This window comes from Raphanus sativus, chromosome 1, assembly GCF_000801105.2.
Source record: "Raphanus sativus cultivar WK10039 chromosome 1, ASM80110v3, whole genome shotgun sequence".
Lineage (NCBI taxonomy): Eukaryota > Viridiplantae > Streptophyta > Magnoliopsida > Brassicales > Brassicaceae > Raphanus > Raphanus sativus.
In genome coordinates this window covers 6598617-6613938 of record NC_079511.1, presented here as the reverse complement: position 1 = coordinate 6613938, position 15322 = coordinate 6598617, and the positions used below count along the sequence as shown (strand labels likewise).

General features: G+C 38.2%; 4 protein-coding genes across 7 annotated transcripts; 1 reads left to right on the top strand and 3 right to left on the bottom strand.

Moving 5' to 3' along the window:
- Positions 1 to 94: 94 nt before the first annotated feature.
- LOC108814949 (protein BASIC PENTACYSTEINE2) lies at positions 95 to 2025 on the bottom strand. Its single transcript, XM_018587607.2, has 2 exons — positions 1821 to 2025; positions 95 to 1285 (listed from the first exon to the last, which is right to left on the bottom strand). Exon 2 carries the CDS (start codon positions 1274 to 1276, stop codon positions 437 to 439), a length of 840 nt encoding a protein of 279 aa, XP_018443109.1. The 5' UTR covers positions 1277 to 1285; positions 1821 to 2025; the 3' UTR covers positions 95 to 436.
- Positions 2026 to 2189: 164 nt separating this feature from the next.
- Positions 2190 to 3416, bottom strand: LOC108851360 (uncharacterized). The gene has a single exon (XM_018624779.2). The coding sequence runs from the start codon at positions 3327 to 3329 to the stop codon at positions 2472 to 2474; it is 858 nt and encodes a 285-aa protein (XP_018480281.1). The 5' UTR covers positions 3330 to 3416; the 3' UTR covers positions 2190 to 2471.
- Positions 3417 to 4565: 1149 nt separating this feature from the next.
- On the top strand, positions 4566 to 9386 carry LOC130510953 (sodium/hydrogen exchanger 8). Of its 4 annotated transcripts, none has more exons than XM_057007683.1 (19): positions 4566 to 4881; positions 4977 to 5027; positions 5315 to 5406; positions 5496 to 5573; positions 5653 to 5810; positions 5887 to 5988; positions 6087 to 6204; positions 6283 to 6335; positions 6425 to 6490; positions 6575 to 6619; positions 6736 to 6788; positions 7003 to 7187; positions 7337 to 7381; positions 7460 to 7567; positions 7884 to 8112; positions 8197 to 8499; positions 8570 to 8667; positions 8762 to 8893; positions 8976 to 9386. In XM_057007683.1, the coding sequence occupies exons 1-19, from the start codon at positions 4659 to 4661 to the stop codon at positions 9069 to 9071; spliced, it is 2235 nt and encodes a 744-aa protein (XP_056863663.1). In that variant the 5' UTR covers positions 4566 to 4658; the 3' UTR covers positions 9072 to 9386. The 4 variants fall into 4 exon arrangements, with proteins under 4 accessions (XP_056863663.1, XP_056863660.1, XP_056863676.1 ...); XM_057007696.1 differs by having other exon boundaries at positions 4745 to 4881; positions 4960 to 5027; positions 5711 to 5810; XM_057007690.1 differs by having other exon boundaries at positions 4745 to 4881; positions 4960 to 5027.
- A 1007-nt stretch (positions 9387 to 10393) lies between these two features.
- On the bottom strand, positions 10394 to 13418 carry LOC130494707 (probable splicing factor 3A subunit 1). The gene is made up of 3 exons (XM_057007673.1): positions 13265 to 13418; positions 10983 to 13104; positions 10394 to 10891 (listed from the first exon to the last, which is right to left on the bottom strand). The coding sequence occupies exons 2-3, from the start codon at positions 13089 to 13091 to the stop codon at positions 10634 to 10636; spliced, it is 2367 nt and encodes a 788-aa protein (XP_056863653.1). The 5' UTR covers positions 13092 to 13104; positions 13265 to 13418; the 3' UTR covers positions 10394 to 10633.
- Positions 13419 to 15322: the final 1904 nt, after the last annotated feature.

Genomic DNA, 15322 nt, shown 5'->3' with positions numbered 1-15322 from the left:
AAAATTAGACAATTCGAATAAAACTTTCTTACAGAAATCACAAATCAATGTTTTTGTCTGAATAAATGTAAATAGGCATCAATACACGTCAAGATCAGTCAAGGAAAATATAATTCGAACCTTTTGAATTTGAGAAATAAAAACATTTTAATTAAAAGAATATCTGTTACAACTTACAAGTCAGTAAAATGTTTTATAAGGATAACAAAAGGAGGGAAAAAAACAAACTTCATTTCTCAGTCACCTTCTTCCCTTAGACAAACATACAGACTCTAGCAAATGGTGGTCACCTGCAAACTCAGATTGTAGACAGAACTCAAAAGGTCACAGACATCAGATTCGTTATAGTATACACACGATCACCGAGAGACCCCATTCCCGGAAGAGATGTCTCTTTTTCTTCCTTCTTTTTACTAATTAAGAAGAAGAAACTAAATCATCTGATCGTGACGAACTTGTTAGTCCCATGTCTAGCCCAATGGGTCTTAAGATCAATCGAATTCCCAAAGTTAAACCCATCAGAAGCAAGTTTCTCAAGCACCTTCTTGAACGCTCCTTGACTCATCTTCCTACCCGAGATCCTCGCTCCACGACGTTTAGTACTCATCGGTAACGGATACATCGATATGTTCGTGGTGCAACACGCAGACTGCCAGCCTCCACAGCCCCAACGGTAACACTGCTGAGGAGCTCCAGTGCAAGTGCAGACCGGTACAGGTAGACCCGAGATGTCCATGCTCACTCCGTTGATAACGAAGTCTACGCTTTTCTTAGCCGGTTTCACTCGCGAAACGTTACCGTTATTAGTGCTCTTGTCCTTCTCCCCCTCTTTTGGTTTCCTAGGCTTCTTAGCCTTTGTCGCCGCGCCGGGTTTTGCATTAGGCTTTCTCTTCTTGTTGGTCTGAACAATCTCTTCTTGTTCGGATTTAACCGGGTATTCCTCGGTGGTTTGATGATGGTGACGCATCGACGGAGCCGATGAAGTTTCGGGGAGGATGTTTCCGTAATGAGGAGCGGTTGTTACAGGCAGCATGTTGAAGAACTTGTCCTTGTGCTGTTGGTTAATCCAATTGTAGCTCATGTTGTTGATAGGAGGAGGCTCAGGGTGGTGGTACGGCCCGTTTTGCTGCCCGATCATTAGATTCGGGTCTCGACCGGGTAAAAACGGTTTAGTGTTCCGATCAATGCTTGGCATTAGCTGCAAACCGAGATTACCTTTGAACGTAGCAGCCGCTGGTTCGTAGTAACCCCAGTTACGGAACCCATCGTCATCCATTTCAAAGATCTACAAAAAAAAAATATCATTACAAAATCCCCCCCAAAGATATTATTAACAATTTCAGACAAGACAGATAATCAGAGATTTTCAGACAAGGCTGTTAATCTCTGTCCGAATTAGCAAAACTCGTAACATTTTTTTATATTCATGAACAATGCAAATCTTTAGAGTTGTCGCATAGATAACAACAGATCAGATCTTGGAGGTGACCAGAAAACAAAACTAGAGTGTGTGAACATGAGATTCAAATATGAAATTCCGACATCTTTTGTGACATTTCTTCCAGGAAACAAGCATGCATATGCAATAAAGCTTCTAGATCTGGAGATCTGGATAATCCAGAGCTAGATCTAAGCAAGCAGGACATGGATCGAGCATTTCAACAGCCGAGTTCTAAGAAACCACAATATATATGGTTCGATGGAGAGAGGTTTGAAAAAGAAAAGAAGCGTAGGTACAGTACACAAAAAGGTCCAATTGTAAATTTTCAAAGGCGAGGGAAAGAGAGAGATGGAAATCGATTAGGAGAGAGAAAACTTACATGAGGATTGGGTTAAACGAACGGGGGCTCTTTAAGGGAATTTTTTTGCCTTGCTGAAGAGAGAGGAGAGAGAATTCTGAGAGAGATTGAGGAAAGAGAAGGAAAGAGAAGGAAATATTTTAAGAAAGAGAAGATAAGAAAAAAAGAGAGAGGAGAGAGGTCTGAGGAAAGGGAAATATTTTTTTTTTAATATTTTGAGTGGAACACAGACAACCCTAAAATTGAAAACATTTTCTAATTTAAAAATGATATAGCCTTCTTCCAAAATATCAAAAATGGCTTTACTCAAGTCTCATGCTTTGAAGAAGACTATTTTTATGTTTGGTCGGTATAGGAAGGAACACACAAAAAGATTAAAGCAATTTGTGATGAAGACAAACCAAAGCCCACACTTTAAATCTTTCCAAGGCTTCTTTTCAAAACCAATTTTACAGGCAACGAGATTGTTCTTTGAAAAGCGAGTTGCATCTGTTCCAATCTCATAATTTTATACATATTAGCAATTGCTCCTAGTCAGAGATTGTCCCTCGCAACATTCCATTCCCATTTCCTCTAAACAATTAACTTAAAAACTGTTCACTGGTTCCAAAAGCTATCAATCAGGCAACAAATAGATAAGACTGCAAAAAAAAAAAACCGATCATCACTCCCTTATATATCATTGATCGATCCTGGGCTACTGCTGCTCATCATCTTAGGACTCTTTCTCTTCTTGGACTTGCTTCTCTCCGCAGAACAACACTGTAGAGCGCTACTAAGCTTGCGATTCTCTTCATCAAGCTCCCTGTTTTGCTCGCACACAAGCTCAACTTCTCGTTCGGCTTTGGCCAGATTCAAGATGAGACACTCCTTCTCCTTTTCAATCCTCTTCACCATCGAAACCAAAGACACAGCCTTTCGACTCGAAGGCTTCAACTCATCCCATCTGCTCAACAACAGAGACTTGTCTTTAACGTTCCCCTCCAAGAACAAACGCCCAGACTTAGTCTCCTCTTCTTCGCTAACAAACGACGCCAACACCGAATCAACCAAAACTTCCTCTTCTCGTAACAATTCGGATTCCACTCCACGCTTCTTCATCACATCCGACATGTTCCTCACCTGTTCCTCTAACTCCCTCGCCCTAGATTCCGCGTCCCTCGCCCTCTCGTCCGATTCGTTCCCGAAATCCATCAAAGCTTCGCGGTCTTGCTGGTAAAGAAAGCACTCTCTCTCCCAGTTCTTACACTGCTTCGCCAAACCCTCGCACTCGCCGCTCAGTTTCCGATTCTCCTCGACGAATTTCTTCACGGCCTGCGCGTTGATGCTCGCTTCGGATCTCGCGAGTTCGATCGCTTGGTCCTTCTCCTTCAACCTGGCGACTAGAGACACGTACTGTTCGCGGAGACGGCGCTGAGACTCTCGAGCCGCGTAGAGTTTCTTCTCGAGAGCGTCCACTGAGATCGGGATTCCTAGAGAGTGGTCGATCGTGTCCTTGATGTAGTCATCGACGTCTCTCGAGAGATCCATTGTTCGCTTGATCCAAAAGAGAAAAAAAATCGCACAGAGAGAGTTGGTTCGCTGTAAGAGTTCTAGGGTTCGTAAAAGGAGAGGATCTGTAATTCAAATTCGAAGAGGTTCTTGTATTTGCGAATCTATTTGCTCGATGAACCGTCTATTGTTGGGCCGATATTAAGGTTACTGGTGGACCAAAATTAAAAGCCCATGTAATCATACAGAGAAAAGAGCATGCCATATTTATTTCCTATTTATTATGTTCAAGTGTAAGTTTAAAAGTTTCAATTTCCTATATTTCGGTTAATATCTGTATTGAGATAACATCAATATTTGATTTGTCCAAAACAAGTTCCTGAAAGTATTTATATCAACTTTTACAATCCGTAATGTATTATAGAAAAAAAATGGATACAAGTAATTTTAAATTTTTGTAAGAAAGGGAGAAACTCCCCTAAAGTAAAAACCTCTGAGTCTCTAACATTTACAGACATTTGTCTCTGTGTTTCTCTCTTCTTTCTAACAACCCTATCTCTCTGTCTTCTTTGTTCTAGCAAAATTCTTTAAAGAGGCAGAAGAAGGAAGAAAGACAGATTTCTTACTCGCATTTGATCGACCTGTAACTGTGACGAACGAAGAGAAGTGCTGCGCGGAAGCCGACAGTTCCGAGCATCAAGAAGAATCCGTAACAAATGCAAGCCATGTACCCGAAGAAGAACGAGGTTTGCTAGACAAGGTGCATCGATCTATGTTACATGAATATTTGAAGGTTTTCGACTGTTACAAAACCGTGAAACCGCGAAAAATGACTATTTTTGGTATTTCTAATTCATGACACTATTTTGGTATCAAAATCGATCACATCATTTTATCATATTTTAATACTATTTTTTTCTCTAAAACTGTTTTAATATATTATTAAAATTTTATTATTAATAAATAAAATTAATAATAAAATTTAGTATGTAATTATACTGCACAAATATATATCAACACTTAAATACTTGTTTTTAAACAATATTTACTATTTTGACATATAATAATAAAATAAAATAAAATAAACTATCGCAATATATGTAATACATTAATTCTATATTTTATAAGCATTTATTTTACTATTGGTATTTATTTAACTAGTATAGAAGTTGTTTGATTGACGTAAACCGGAAATTCGGTTCCGAATCGATTAATTTGGTCCAACAAATTAGCTCTATCGGCTAAGGTTGTTTGTTTTTAATTTCCGGACCATAGATAGAGACAAACCGCCTCAGTCCTCACTGGCCGACCATTAATTAAACAGACGAAATCAAAATCTATCTCCTCTTCTGCTCCCGGTTAACGGAGATGACGAGTGTAACCGAGGTGGCGTTGCCGTCGTACATGTCACCGGAGAAAACGAGTCTGTCGTTGTCGTATGCAGACGAGAGCGATTCGAGTTCCGTTGATGCAGTTATCTTCGCGGGAGCATCGCTGGTTGTCGGCACAGCCTGCAGACAGCTGTTTAACGGCACCAGAGTTCCGTACACCGTCGTTCTCCTCGTCATCGGCATTGTTCTCGGATCTCTAGGTTTTTTTATTATTTAAGTCCACGGACGGTGCTGCTTGTTTTGATTGTTTTTCCGATACTAATAGTAGCTCTCATCAGTTATTAGCTTTCTGCAGAATATGGAAGTGGTCATAGCCTTGGGAAGATCGGCCATGGGATTCGTATCTGTAAGCTTACCGTATTCTTTCTCTACACTGTTAGATTACGTGTGGCTGCTTGTTACAAAAAAAGAAAAAAAAAACATGGCTGGTCATAAACATTTTAAAATATAATTTAATAAAGACATTTCTTACAAGTTAGAGTTTAAACCATATGTATATTTTTAAGTAAAAACCATATGTATATTAGCTCTTTGAAATTTGGAGGCAAATGTTTCATTAGGCTTTGCCCACAGACACAGACGTGGCATGACTTTTGAGTAACGGCTACTCAGATTGGCGTTTTTTTTGTACAGGGAATGATATTAACCCTGACCTACTTTTGGCTGTTTTTCTCCCTGCTCTTCTTTTTGAGAGCTCATTCTCCATGGATGTTCACCAGATCAAGGTTTTTTTCCCCTCTCTTTTATGTGGTTTTTTGAGATACTTTTTGTGTGTGTTTGATTCTTGAGCATTGATTGTCTACGTCATCCGTAGAGATGTCTTGGACAAATGGTTCTGCTTGCTGGTCCTGGAGTTTTGATTTCCACGTTTTGGATTGGTTCTCTGTTGAAGGTATTGTGTTAGATACGGAGAACCGTGAACAATGACACTATCTAGTCTATTGGGTTGTAATTGTGCTGTGTTATTGTAGCTCACTTTTCCGTATAACTGGGATTGGAAAACATCTTTGTTGCTTGGAGCACTTTTAGGTGCTACAGACCCTGTGGCTGTTGTTGCTTTGCTGAAGGAGCTTGGTGCTAGTAAGAAGATGACCACTATTATTGACGGGGAGTCCTTGATGAATGACGGGTAATCATCTCAATCGTACGTGCCCAATGTAAAGGTGCCTGTATGTCATCTATTCTAATTTTTTTTATAAATTCAGGGTATCAGTTGTAGTCTTCCAGTTATTCTTGAAGATGGTGATGGGGAGTACCTCTGATTGGAGTTTCATAATCAAATTTCTTGCTCAAAACTCGTTTGGAGCGTATGAATTATCTTTTTCCCTTTGTTAGTGGCTTCGTGTGTCAGTGCTCTTTTTCTTCTCTCAGATTATGTTGTCTGGTTTTGTTTTTTTTCCCTTAGTGTAGGTATTGGTGTAGCTTTTGGCATTGCTTCAGTTTTTTGGCTTAGATTCGTGTTCAATGACATAGTAGTTCAGATCACTGTAACGCTTTCAGTTAGCTATTTCGCGTACTACACTGTATGGTCTCTTCTACACACGCTAATCTCCAATGCTAGATATCTAGAAATCCTTATAAGAGTTTTCTAACATGTACAGGCTCAAGAGTGGGCTGAGGTCTCTGGAATTTTGACTGTGATGACTTTGGGGATGTAAGTCGTGGTGAATTATCCCTTCTTTCTTTTGTTATGGTAGTAAAAAAAGGGTAACTTTTGGTATAAATAATTGGGGACTGTAATAGGTTTTTCGCTGCATTTGCAAGGACAGCATTTAAGGGTGACAGCCAGCAGAGTTTGCATCACTTCTGGTATTTTACAAATTCTTTCATCATAAGTAAGGTAATTATTTTAAATGCATATATAAGTTCATGACTGTCTTCTTGATTTTGCAGGGAAATGGTTGCTTATATTGCAAACACATTAGTTTTTATACTCAGGTAAAAGTATCTGGAAATAGTTTATCTTTCATCTGTTATGAACTCTTGCTATACTGCTGTCAGTGTTTAGCTGGTTGATACAATTACATTGCATTTGTTTCTCTTGTGAATTGCAGTGGTGTTATTATTGCTGAAGGCGACTTTAGCAGTCGGAAAATATCTTACGAAGGTGCCTTTCACAATCGATGTTCCGAGTTTAATTTTTGTTCTGTTTTCGGAAGATACAAACTAAGGTTCTTGCCTAGAGTTTAACATCTATTTTTTTTTTCTGGATACAGCACTAGTTACTGATATTGTCCCCTGCATAAAAATTCTATTTTACATATATTGTACTTGGGTTTAAGGAGCATTCATTGTCTCAATGAGCACCTTTTCTGATACAGGAACCTCGTGGGGCTTTCTTTTCCTCTTATACTTGCATGTCCAACTATCCCGATGTGTAATGGTTGGAGTTCTGTACCCATTGCTACGTCGTTTTGGCTATGGCTTAGACTGGAAGGAATCCATCATACTCACGTGGTCTGGATTAAGGGGTGCTGTCTCCCTCTCACTCGCTCTATCTGTAAAAGTGAGTTCTTTAATAAATGGATCATTTTGTTCATCCAAGAGCTATATATGAAAATTATCTGGTTGCCTTTTTTTTCCTGTCCTTTATAAACTCATGTCCTCAGTTCATATAAGCTTTGACACACTCTGGCTCTCTGTCATAAATTTCAGCAATCGAGTGGCAATTCGTACATTAGTTCGGAGACGGGAACAAGGGTGAGGTTTAAAGCTTTTTTTTTTAAGGATTATTATTTTTTTCCTTTTGTTATCTTTGACGTTTCAGCTGTTATGCAGTTTCTATTCTTTACGGGTGGGATTGTGTTCCTAACTTTGGTTGTTAATGGATCCACTACCCAATTCCTCTTGCACCTTCTTCGTATGGACACTTTAACGGCCACCAAGGTGTGGATTTTAATCATATGTCTTCTTGTAATGCTACTTTTCAAAAAATTTAGATGCTAATATGTGCCATCTTACTCTGGTAGATGATTGAACTTCTAATCATTTGTGTTTGTGCTTATACATAAGTGACTGCCTCTTTCCACCATTGTGTGTATATTATTATTAGGTTTGTGTGTTTTACCATCCAGGAATAATGGTATGCATTAATGCATACCTGATTCGGAATGTTACTGACTCCCTAATATGTACATGCCCACACAGTGTGTTTGAAACCACTGCTACAGTAATATAATGATTTTATTTTCCTGTTTGGCAGAAAAGAATACTGGAGTACACAAAGTTTGAAATGATGAACACCGCCTTCAAAGCTTTTGAAAATCTAGGAGATGACGAGGAGCTTGGATCTGCTGACTGGCATACAGTTATAGGACATATTCCAAGTTTGAAAAATTTACAAGGGGAACAAGTGAATCCTCACGATGGGTGTGAAGCTGGCAATGTTGACCCAACGAATATAATGGACATACGTATACGCTTCTTAAATGGTATTTCACAATGCCTAACATTAGTCTTCTGGACGTCGAACTATTTAGCTAGCTATCGTTTTGAGACTCTCTTGCATCCACCAGGTGTTCAGGCGGCTTACTGGGAGATGCTTGATGATGGGAGAATTACAAAAGGTACTGCCAACGTTTTGATGCAATCAGTAGATGAGGCACTCGACCTTGTTTCTACAGAGTCTCTATGCGACTGGAGAGGTTTAAAACCGTGTGTTCATTTCCCAAAGTATTACAAGTTTCTCCAATCAAGAATTATCCCCCGCAAGTTGGTCAGTTATTTAATCGTTGAAAGACTCGAATCTGCTTGCTACGTTTCCTCTGCATTTCTCCGTGCCCATAGGATCGCGCGACACCAATTGCATGGCTTTCTAGGTATTGCATATCAAATGAAAACCTTTGCCCCATCATTTACTGTTAGGTCATATTTGTTTCCTTGACGCAGGTAACAGTCACATTGCTTCTATTGTAATCAATGAAAGTGAGTTGGAAGGAGAAGAAGCAAAACAGTTCTTGGAAGATGTCCGCCATTCATTTCCTCAGGTCTGAAACCATTTATTTTTCTTGGAAACCCCATGAATTACGTTAGGTATTAGTTTATATATGGTCATGTTACATATAAGTTATGAGCGTCCAGGTTTTGAGTGTTTTGAGAACAAGACAAGTAACGCATTATGTGCTGGATCATCTAAATGGTTATATCAAAAACCTCGAGAAGGTTGGACTGTTACAAGGAAAAGAGGTTTGTCATCTTCATGATGCTGTCCAGGTACGCTACCCACACAATTGTTTAGATTCATTTGTCCTCACTGTTCTTTATCTTTTTTTTTGTCTCTTGATTTTTATTTCAGTCTGACTTGAAGAAGCTCCTGAGAAATCCTCCTTTACTAAAACTTCCAAATGCAAACGATTTGATCACCACTAATCCTTTGTTGAGACCTCTCTGAGCAATGTTAGCTCAAGCTTCATGGAGTTTTTTGGCCATGGACAAGACAGAGTCATGAACCTTTCCTGTTGGTTTCATGATTTTCAACTAAGACTCTTCTTGTCAGAATCAACTCGAGGAGACTCAGTTTCATGAGCGGGTCAGCAACTCGTTCTTTACTTTTTTCTCTTTTTTATTTTGTAGTTTCAGGATCCGGGTTCATGCATATAGTTTTTGCTTGTAGAGAAAATACATTTTCAAGTGGAAATTGTAAATTAGTTATGAATAAATTTGAGAGGCAAAAAATAAATAAATAAAATTTAAGTTATGGTTTAAATTGGGATTGAAGGGAAATCAATATCAATATCAATATCAATAACAAAACTGAAAACGCGTTACCATAGAAAGAAGAGTCTAGGACCACTTCAAACTGCGAACAGTAACAATTCAAAACTAAACCTATACTAATCACTTGTATGCAACAGGTATTAGATCCCAAAATATGTTCGAATTTCCAAAATCATAAATGATTTATGTAGGAACTGAAGAAAACTAAGAACGAGCCAACGCGTATTGTAATCCTAACGCGGTCTCTGTATATCTTTACAACACTTCACTATATTAGAGTCACGTCGGCAGTTCCAGTTTTGACACATATCTCATCATTACTACTAAACCAAATCAACCCGACATAAACCGGGCAGGAAAGAGAAAAAAAGAAAGAAATGGTTGGAAGAGAAACTAGCCTAGTCCCAAGGAGAGGAGAAGTCCTGAGAAGAGTTTTGAGAGTTGTTTTCTCTTCTTGTCTTTGGTTGTCTTCCCGGAGAAGCAGACAGTCTCGTGTCCGATCATCTTCTTTCGTCACACCTTCTCTTGAAATCATCAAGCATTAGGGAACTTTATTCTATATTAGGATCAACCAAATAAGGATGAAACCCAACTTCTCTGTTTTCTTTTTTCAACTTGTTTCTTAGTAAAGAGTCAACGACCCGACCCATACGATACAAGATGGTTTCAGAGTCATCCACTTCAAAAATGTTGTAGTTATTATGTATAGGCAACTTTAGTGTTTACTTTATCTTTTGTGTAACCATAAATCTCTAGAGAAACTTAAAGTCAGTTTTATTTTCTGTTTTTGTTTAGTATTTGTTTCAAACATGTCTCATCTATTGTAACGTTATTGTTTGATACAATCGAAGTGAAGCAAGTAAAATAGTACCATGGTTAAAGCAAGAGTTTGGTTCTGAGAGCTTATACTACTGGTAATTAGCAATGCTATGTTTCAGCCATATCTTAACTATATTGTAATACATAGTGTAACATAGTAAGATAACACATGATCAAGACAAAGGCAAAACAGAGTATCATATAGTAAAGATGAGTTATCCAAAACGTTGCTTGCAGATCCGACACAAACTTAACTCAGTGATATTCTTTTTTTTTTCAATCTAAAACTTCAATAGATACTAGATGCGATGGGCCAAGAGTAAAAAAGATAGCAGTACAAATAGTTTTGGCCACCAAGTTTTGAAAACATCTAAAGAAGAAACCAAATGCATTTCTCTGCATCCACCAGCTGACTCTCTATCTCTTTCTCCCACCACGCTCTCTCAAAGACAGTGTTAAGATTTCACCTGCTCCGACATTGTAATGTGCAAGCGACATGTTGTCCTTTAAGAACCCAGCTTTTCCACTCAACTTCTGTTTGTTTGCTGGGATTTGTGTTTCACCGGCTATCTTCTCTTTCAAACTTCCCACGTTTTCTGATAATGACTGCACTGTGATCTCAATGACTTGCCCATCATCCACGTTTGGAACAGAGACCCTGATTGTAGCAGCACCCTGCAATACATATAAAGCGAAAATATATAAAGATACAACTCAGACAAAATATAAAAGAAAAGAACTGAAAGGTTTAAAGAAAAAACATTACCGGATGCTGAGCAAGGAACTGTTCTTCTGGAACGAGAGCTGACTCGTCGAATTTTTGTCTCTTAGGCTCTGGCTCCTCAGGAAGAGGCGGTGGTGCCTCCTCATGTGGTGGAGGAGGCGGCATCCCATGCATAGGTGGTGGTTGCATCATCCCATGCATAGGTGGTGGAAGCTGACCATAAGGTCTTGGAACTTGATGATGAGCAAACTGTGATCCCGGTGGAGGTGGCACAGGCATGCCATGCTGCATTGGTGGAGGCCGGTTCATCATCATCTGCTGGTGTCCAGGTGGCCCAGGCATCGAGAGCTGGTGTTGTGGATGCATGGGTTGCATCATTGGAACACCTAATGGCCTGGGCGGACCAGGGTACTGAACAGACGGGGGAGGACGAGGGAGGTTCAAGGCGAGATTAGGAGGTGGTGGCAATGGCCGGACTATTGGGACACCTGGTCGAGGAGGAGGTAGTGCAGCTGGACCAGGGAAGCTGTTTGGATCTCCGTATTGCTCCTCTCCATTAGCATTCTGAGCCAAGGCTTGGTTTGCTGTGCGACCTATACTTCCTGTGTGACCATCCCATATTACTTGGGTTGGCTGCTCATCTTTCTTCTTCTCAATCTCTGCTTTTACAGCATTTGAGACTTCTTCTTCAGTTGTCCCGAAAATATCAGGACGCAGACGCGCAAGTCCCACTATGTTCTTAGCAATCTCGTCGTCTTGTGCAAGAGTAGTCTCACGAATCTTAGCAAACATCCGATCCTTCTGCTCTTTGAACTTAGGATCAATAAGCGAAATCCGCATGTGCTCAGACATCTCGCTAATGGGAATCAGCTCGCCAGTAATTGGAGATATAACAACTTTAGTAGGATCTCTCTCTGTCGGGATCCTATCTTCTGGCCTCTTCCAGTTCTTAACAATCCTCATTGGTGCTTCCTCATCGTTCAAACTTTCAATCTTCACAGAGCCACCATTCGCTTCCAAGTTGGCTGCTCTCATTCCTTCCGCAACGAGCCTGACTTCTTCCTCATCCATTTCCATCTCAACTTCCTTGCCAGGCTCCACAACTTCATCTTCTTCCATGGCTGCCGATACTTTGCTCCTCCTTATGACGTCCTCGAGCGTCATAGGCGGTGGCAACTCATCGTCCTCCTCGTCAGCAAAGTCAATCGATTCAACAACCACAAAATCATGCCAATCAATCATAGCCATCTGCACTCTCTCCTGCTCTTTCTCGTCCTCTTCCTTCTTCCTCTGCTGCTCCTGAGAACGATCCCATTCAAGACGATGCAAACAGCGCTCAAGAACAGTAGTCAAATCAGCAGCACTCTTCCTCAGCTTCTCCTTCAGGTCTTCCGGAGGCTTTAACACATCGAAATACGCATCAACCAGAGCAGTGAAAAAGGAGAACAAGCTATGCGTCGGCTTCATAAAATGAAACTGAGGATTGTTACTCTCTCTACTCTGCAACCCAGTCAAGAAAGACTTCCCATTCCGCGCCACAAACTGCGCCGTGAGCTTAATGTACTCAAGCTCCTCGCCTGTAATCCCTTCAGGAAGTCTAACCGTATACTTCTCAGGCTCCGGAGGTTCTAAAGGCTTAGGAGGAACCCGAAACTGAGCCTGAAGATCAGCTTGTCCCTCGCCTGCTTCACCATCACCATCACCACCACCACCACCATCAAGTTGAAGACTCTGACCATCTGAACCATCAGTACCATCATCACCACCCTGAGCTCCATCTTGATTCTGAGCACGGTACTCAGCGAGCTTGTGCTGGTAAAAGGCGTGGTAAGGATCCGAGCTGGTCAAGAAGTTGAACTTCGCGTTCTTGGCGTTGCTAGCGACGATCCTCTTCTCGAACTCCAATCCGTTCTTGGAGACGAACTGAGCAGTCTTCTCGACGATGCTTCTGATATCCGGAGGCGGGTGAATGATTCCGATGGTCCTCGTGTGAGTCGCTACCGACTCCACCGGAGGAGCTTGATTCGAGCTGCTGTTTTGAAGCTCTCTCTCTTCGGCTTCCTGATCCGTTAGCTGCGACGGAGGAAGCGGACCGAGGTTCCCGTCGGTGGGAGGAGCCTCGAGGGGCAGTATCTGCGACGAACTGAACATTTTTTTTCTCCTCCTGCAAATGAATTTCAAATCAGATCTTCGTTTCGTTTCGACCTAATTGAACTCTGCTCTATAAACTAATCGATTCTACTCAAAACCAAGATGCGATATCGAAAGGGGGAGGAATAGAGTGATGCCTAGGGTTTAGGAGATAGAGATGAGAAACTTCGTACCTCAGCTGTTAAAGGAAGAGTGAGCTCCGCGGAGAGAACCTGTCGTGACGTGGAGGAGAAGTGGAGACTAGAAAAGCTTAGAAGGACGATACGAAGAAGGAGATGATGGAGAAAATCCTCCTGAGGAAGAATTGAACTGAGCCCTAGGAGATTTATGAACACGACACTTTGGTATTCAGGTTTTTTTCAAATGGGCCTTTTAATTTGGGCTTTATAGTTTCGATCCATTGTAATTGTTAAGACCTATTTAACGATGGATGGACGGCCTTTTCTTAAGTAGGCTCGCCTCCATTGTATTCTTTTTGATAAACCCTCTATTGTTTTATTCTTCAATGCAATTTATAATATCAAATTTCATGTATTATAGTATGAACTGAGCTATTAATTTGAAATTTTGGTCTAATGAATCTCTGTGTCAAATTAATGTAGTCTTTACAGTGCAGCCTCTATTTATTTTTGAGATAGTATCAATCTTAATCTTTTTCTTTCTTTTCTTTGATCAAAATCTGGAAAAACTTTTTCATGAATACGTTCTAATACACAATTAATTTGAACGTTTACTCAAAATTAAGCTTTATTAGATCGAAAGTTAACAAGTCTAAAATTATATTTGTAGTTAAATAACTAGATTTTAACCCGCGTTTTTTAAACGCGGACTAATATTTTGATGATAATTTTATATAATATATTTTATCTTTATTTAAAGTAGGTTTGAGTATAATATCTATAAACAAAATTCTGAATCGGATTCAAACTAAAAACTCGATTTGTACCAGATCAAAAATGTAAGAAATACCAGAATAAATCTCTTAAGGTGGTACAAAACATATCCAAACCCAAAATGTTATTAGTCAAATTTCAACAGGTAACCCAAAAACCGAAAACCCGGAAAATTCTAAAACCAATCCAAATGTCTAAATTAATCATAAGTATAAATATTTGAAACATAAATATGAACTTCAAATATTTGTTTCTATATTTATTTTGAAATGGTATTTAGAATAAGTATTTAAAATTTAATTAAAATCTTAAATATCCAATTATATATAAATAAGTATTCACTTCTTATGTTTTTCTTTTAAATTTGTGATTTAATTTCGGATATATCTGAACCAAAATAATATAATTCGAATCTGAATGATATATGGTTACTTTATAGATTTAGGATATGCTAATAAATAGAACCATAACCGGTGTGTTATATTCTAACATGATCCATACTTATATATTAATTTTTTAATTTCTTATATTTGTATAAAATATTTTATTATAATGTTAAAAAATATTTATTTTAATATAAATAATTATGGCGTTCGACCCGTCTCATACTTGATAAATATTTACATTTCATGAAATAAGCTGCAAAAAACTGTAATTGTAAATCAAATATATAATTCAATATACTATATAATCAAATAATATTACTGCCTGCTAAATTTAATATTTTATTTTAAATTCTAATATATTAAATTACATGTTAATATGATAATTTAGCTATTATATTAAATATAACAATTATTTATGCTTTTTAAATATTTTATTTTAATATTTTACATCAATAAATTGAAGTATGTTGTAAACTGTATAAAATATTTTATCATGCATACGTAATTCTTTTAATTTATAATTTATAAAATAGTTGTAATTAAGCTATGTAACATATATTATTTACTATAATAATTTAAATTATCAATATGAATTATGTATATATAAATATTTAAGAATGATATTTCTATTTATAAATCAAAATGAATTAATTTTATTTAATAAACTTAAAAATAACTACGAATCCATTTTAAATACATATTAAAACATTAAATATCTTATATTTTAAATTAAAATATATTAAAAGATATTGTCAAAAAAGAAATAGTAGAAAAGATATTGGTAATATCTTTGATATCTTATTTTGAAATTATTTAAACATATATAAGATGTATGTATTTTAATAATAACTAATTTGTTATATACAAAATACTAAAAATTAAATAAATTAAATGACCAACCTAGACTATTTGTAGGTAGATTAAAAATAGGACTCTATTTTAATAGATTAGA

Excerpts from the sequence above, each read along its gene's own strand:
- LOC108814949 (XM_018587607.2), bottom strand. The coding sequence starts at position 1,276 with ATGGATGACGATGGGTTCCGTAACTGGGGTTACTACGAACCAGCGGCT.
- LOC130510953 (XM_057007680.1), top strand. The coding sequence starts at position 4,659 with ATGACGAGTGTAACCGAGGTGGCGTTGCCGTCGTACATGTCACCGGAG. Across the intron at positions 5,811-5,886 it reads GAGTCCTTGATGAATGACGG|GGTATCAGTTGTAGTCTTCC; the intron begins GTAATCATCTCA and ends TTATAAATTCAG. Across the intron at positions 8,113-8,196 it reads ACGTATACGCTTCTTAAATG|GTGTTCAGGCGGCTTACTGG; the intron begins GTATTTCACAAT and ends TGCATCCACCAG.
- LOC130494707 (XM_057007673.1), bottom strand. The coding sequence starts at position 13,091 with ATGTTCAGTTCGTCGCAGATACTGCCCCTCGAGGCTCCTCCCACCGAC. Across the intron at positions 10,892-10,982 it reads AGTTCCTTGCTCAGCATCCG|GGTGCTGCTACAATCAGGGT; the intron begins GTAATGTTTTTT and ends TATGTATTGCAG.
- LOC108851360 (XM_018624779.2), bottom strand. The coding sequence starts at position 3,329 with ATGGATCTCTCGAGAGACGTCGATGACTACATCAAGGACACGATCGAC.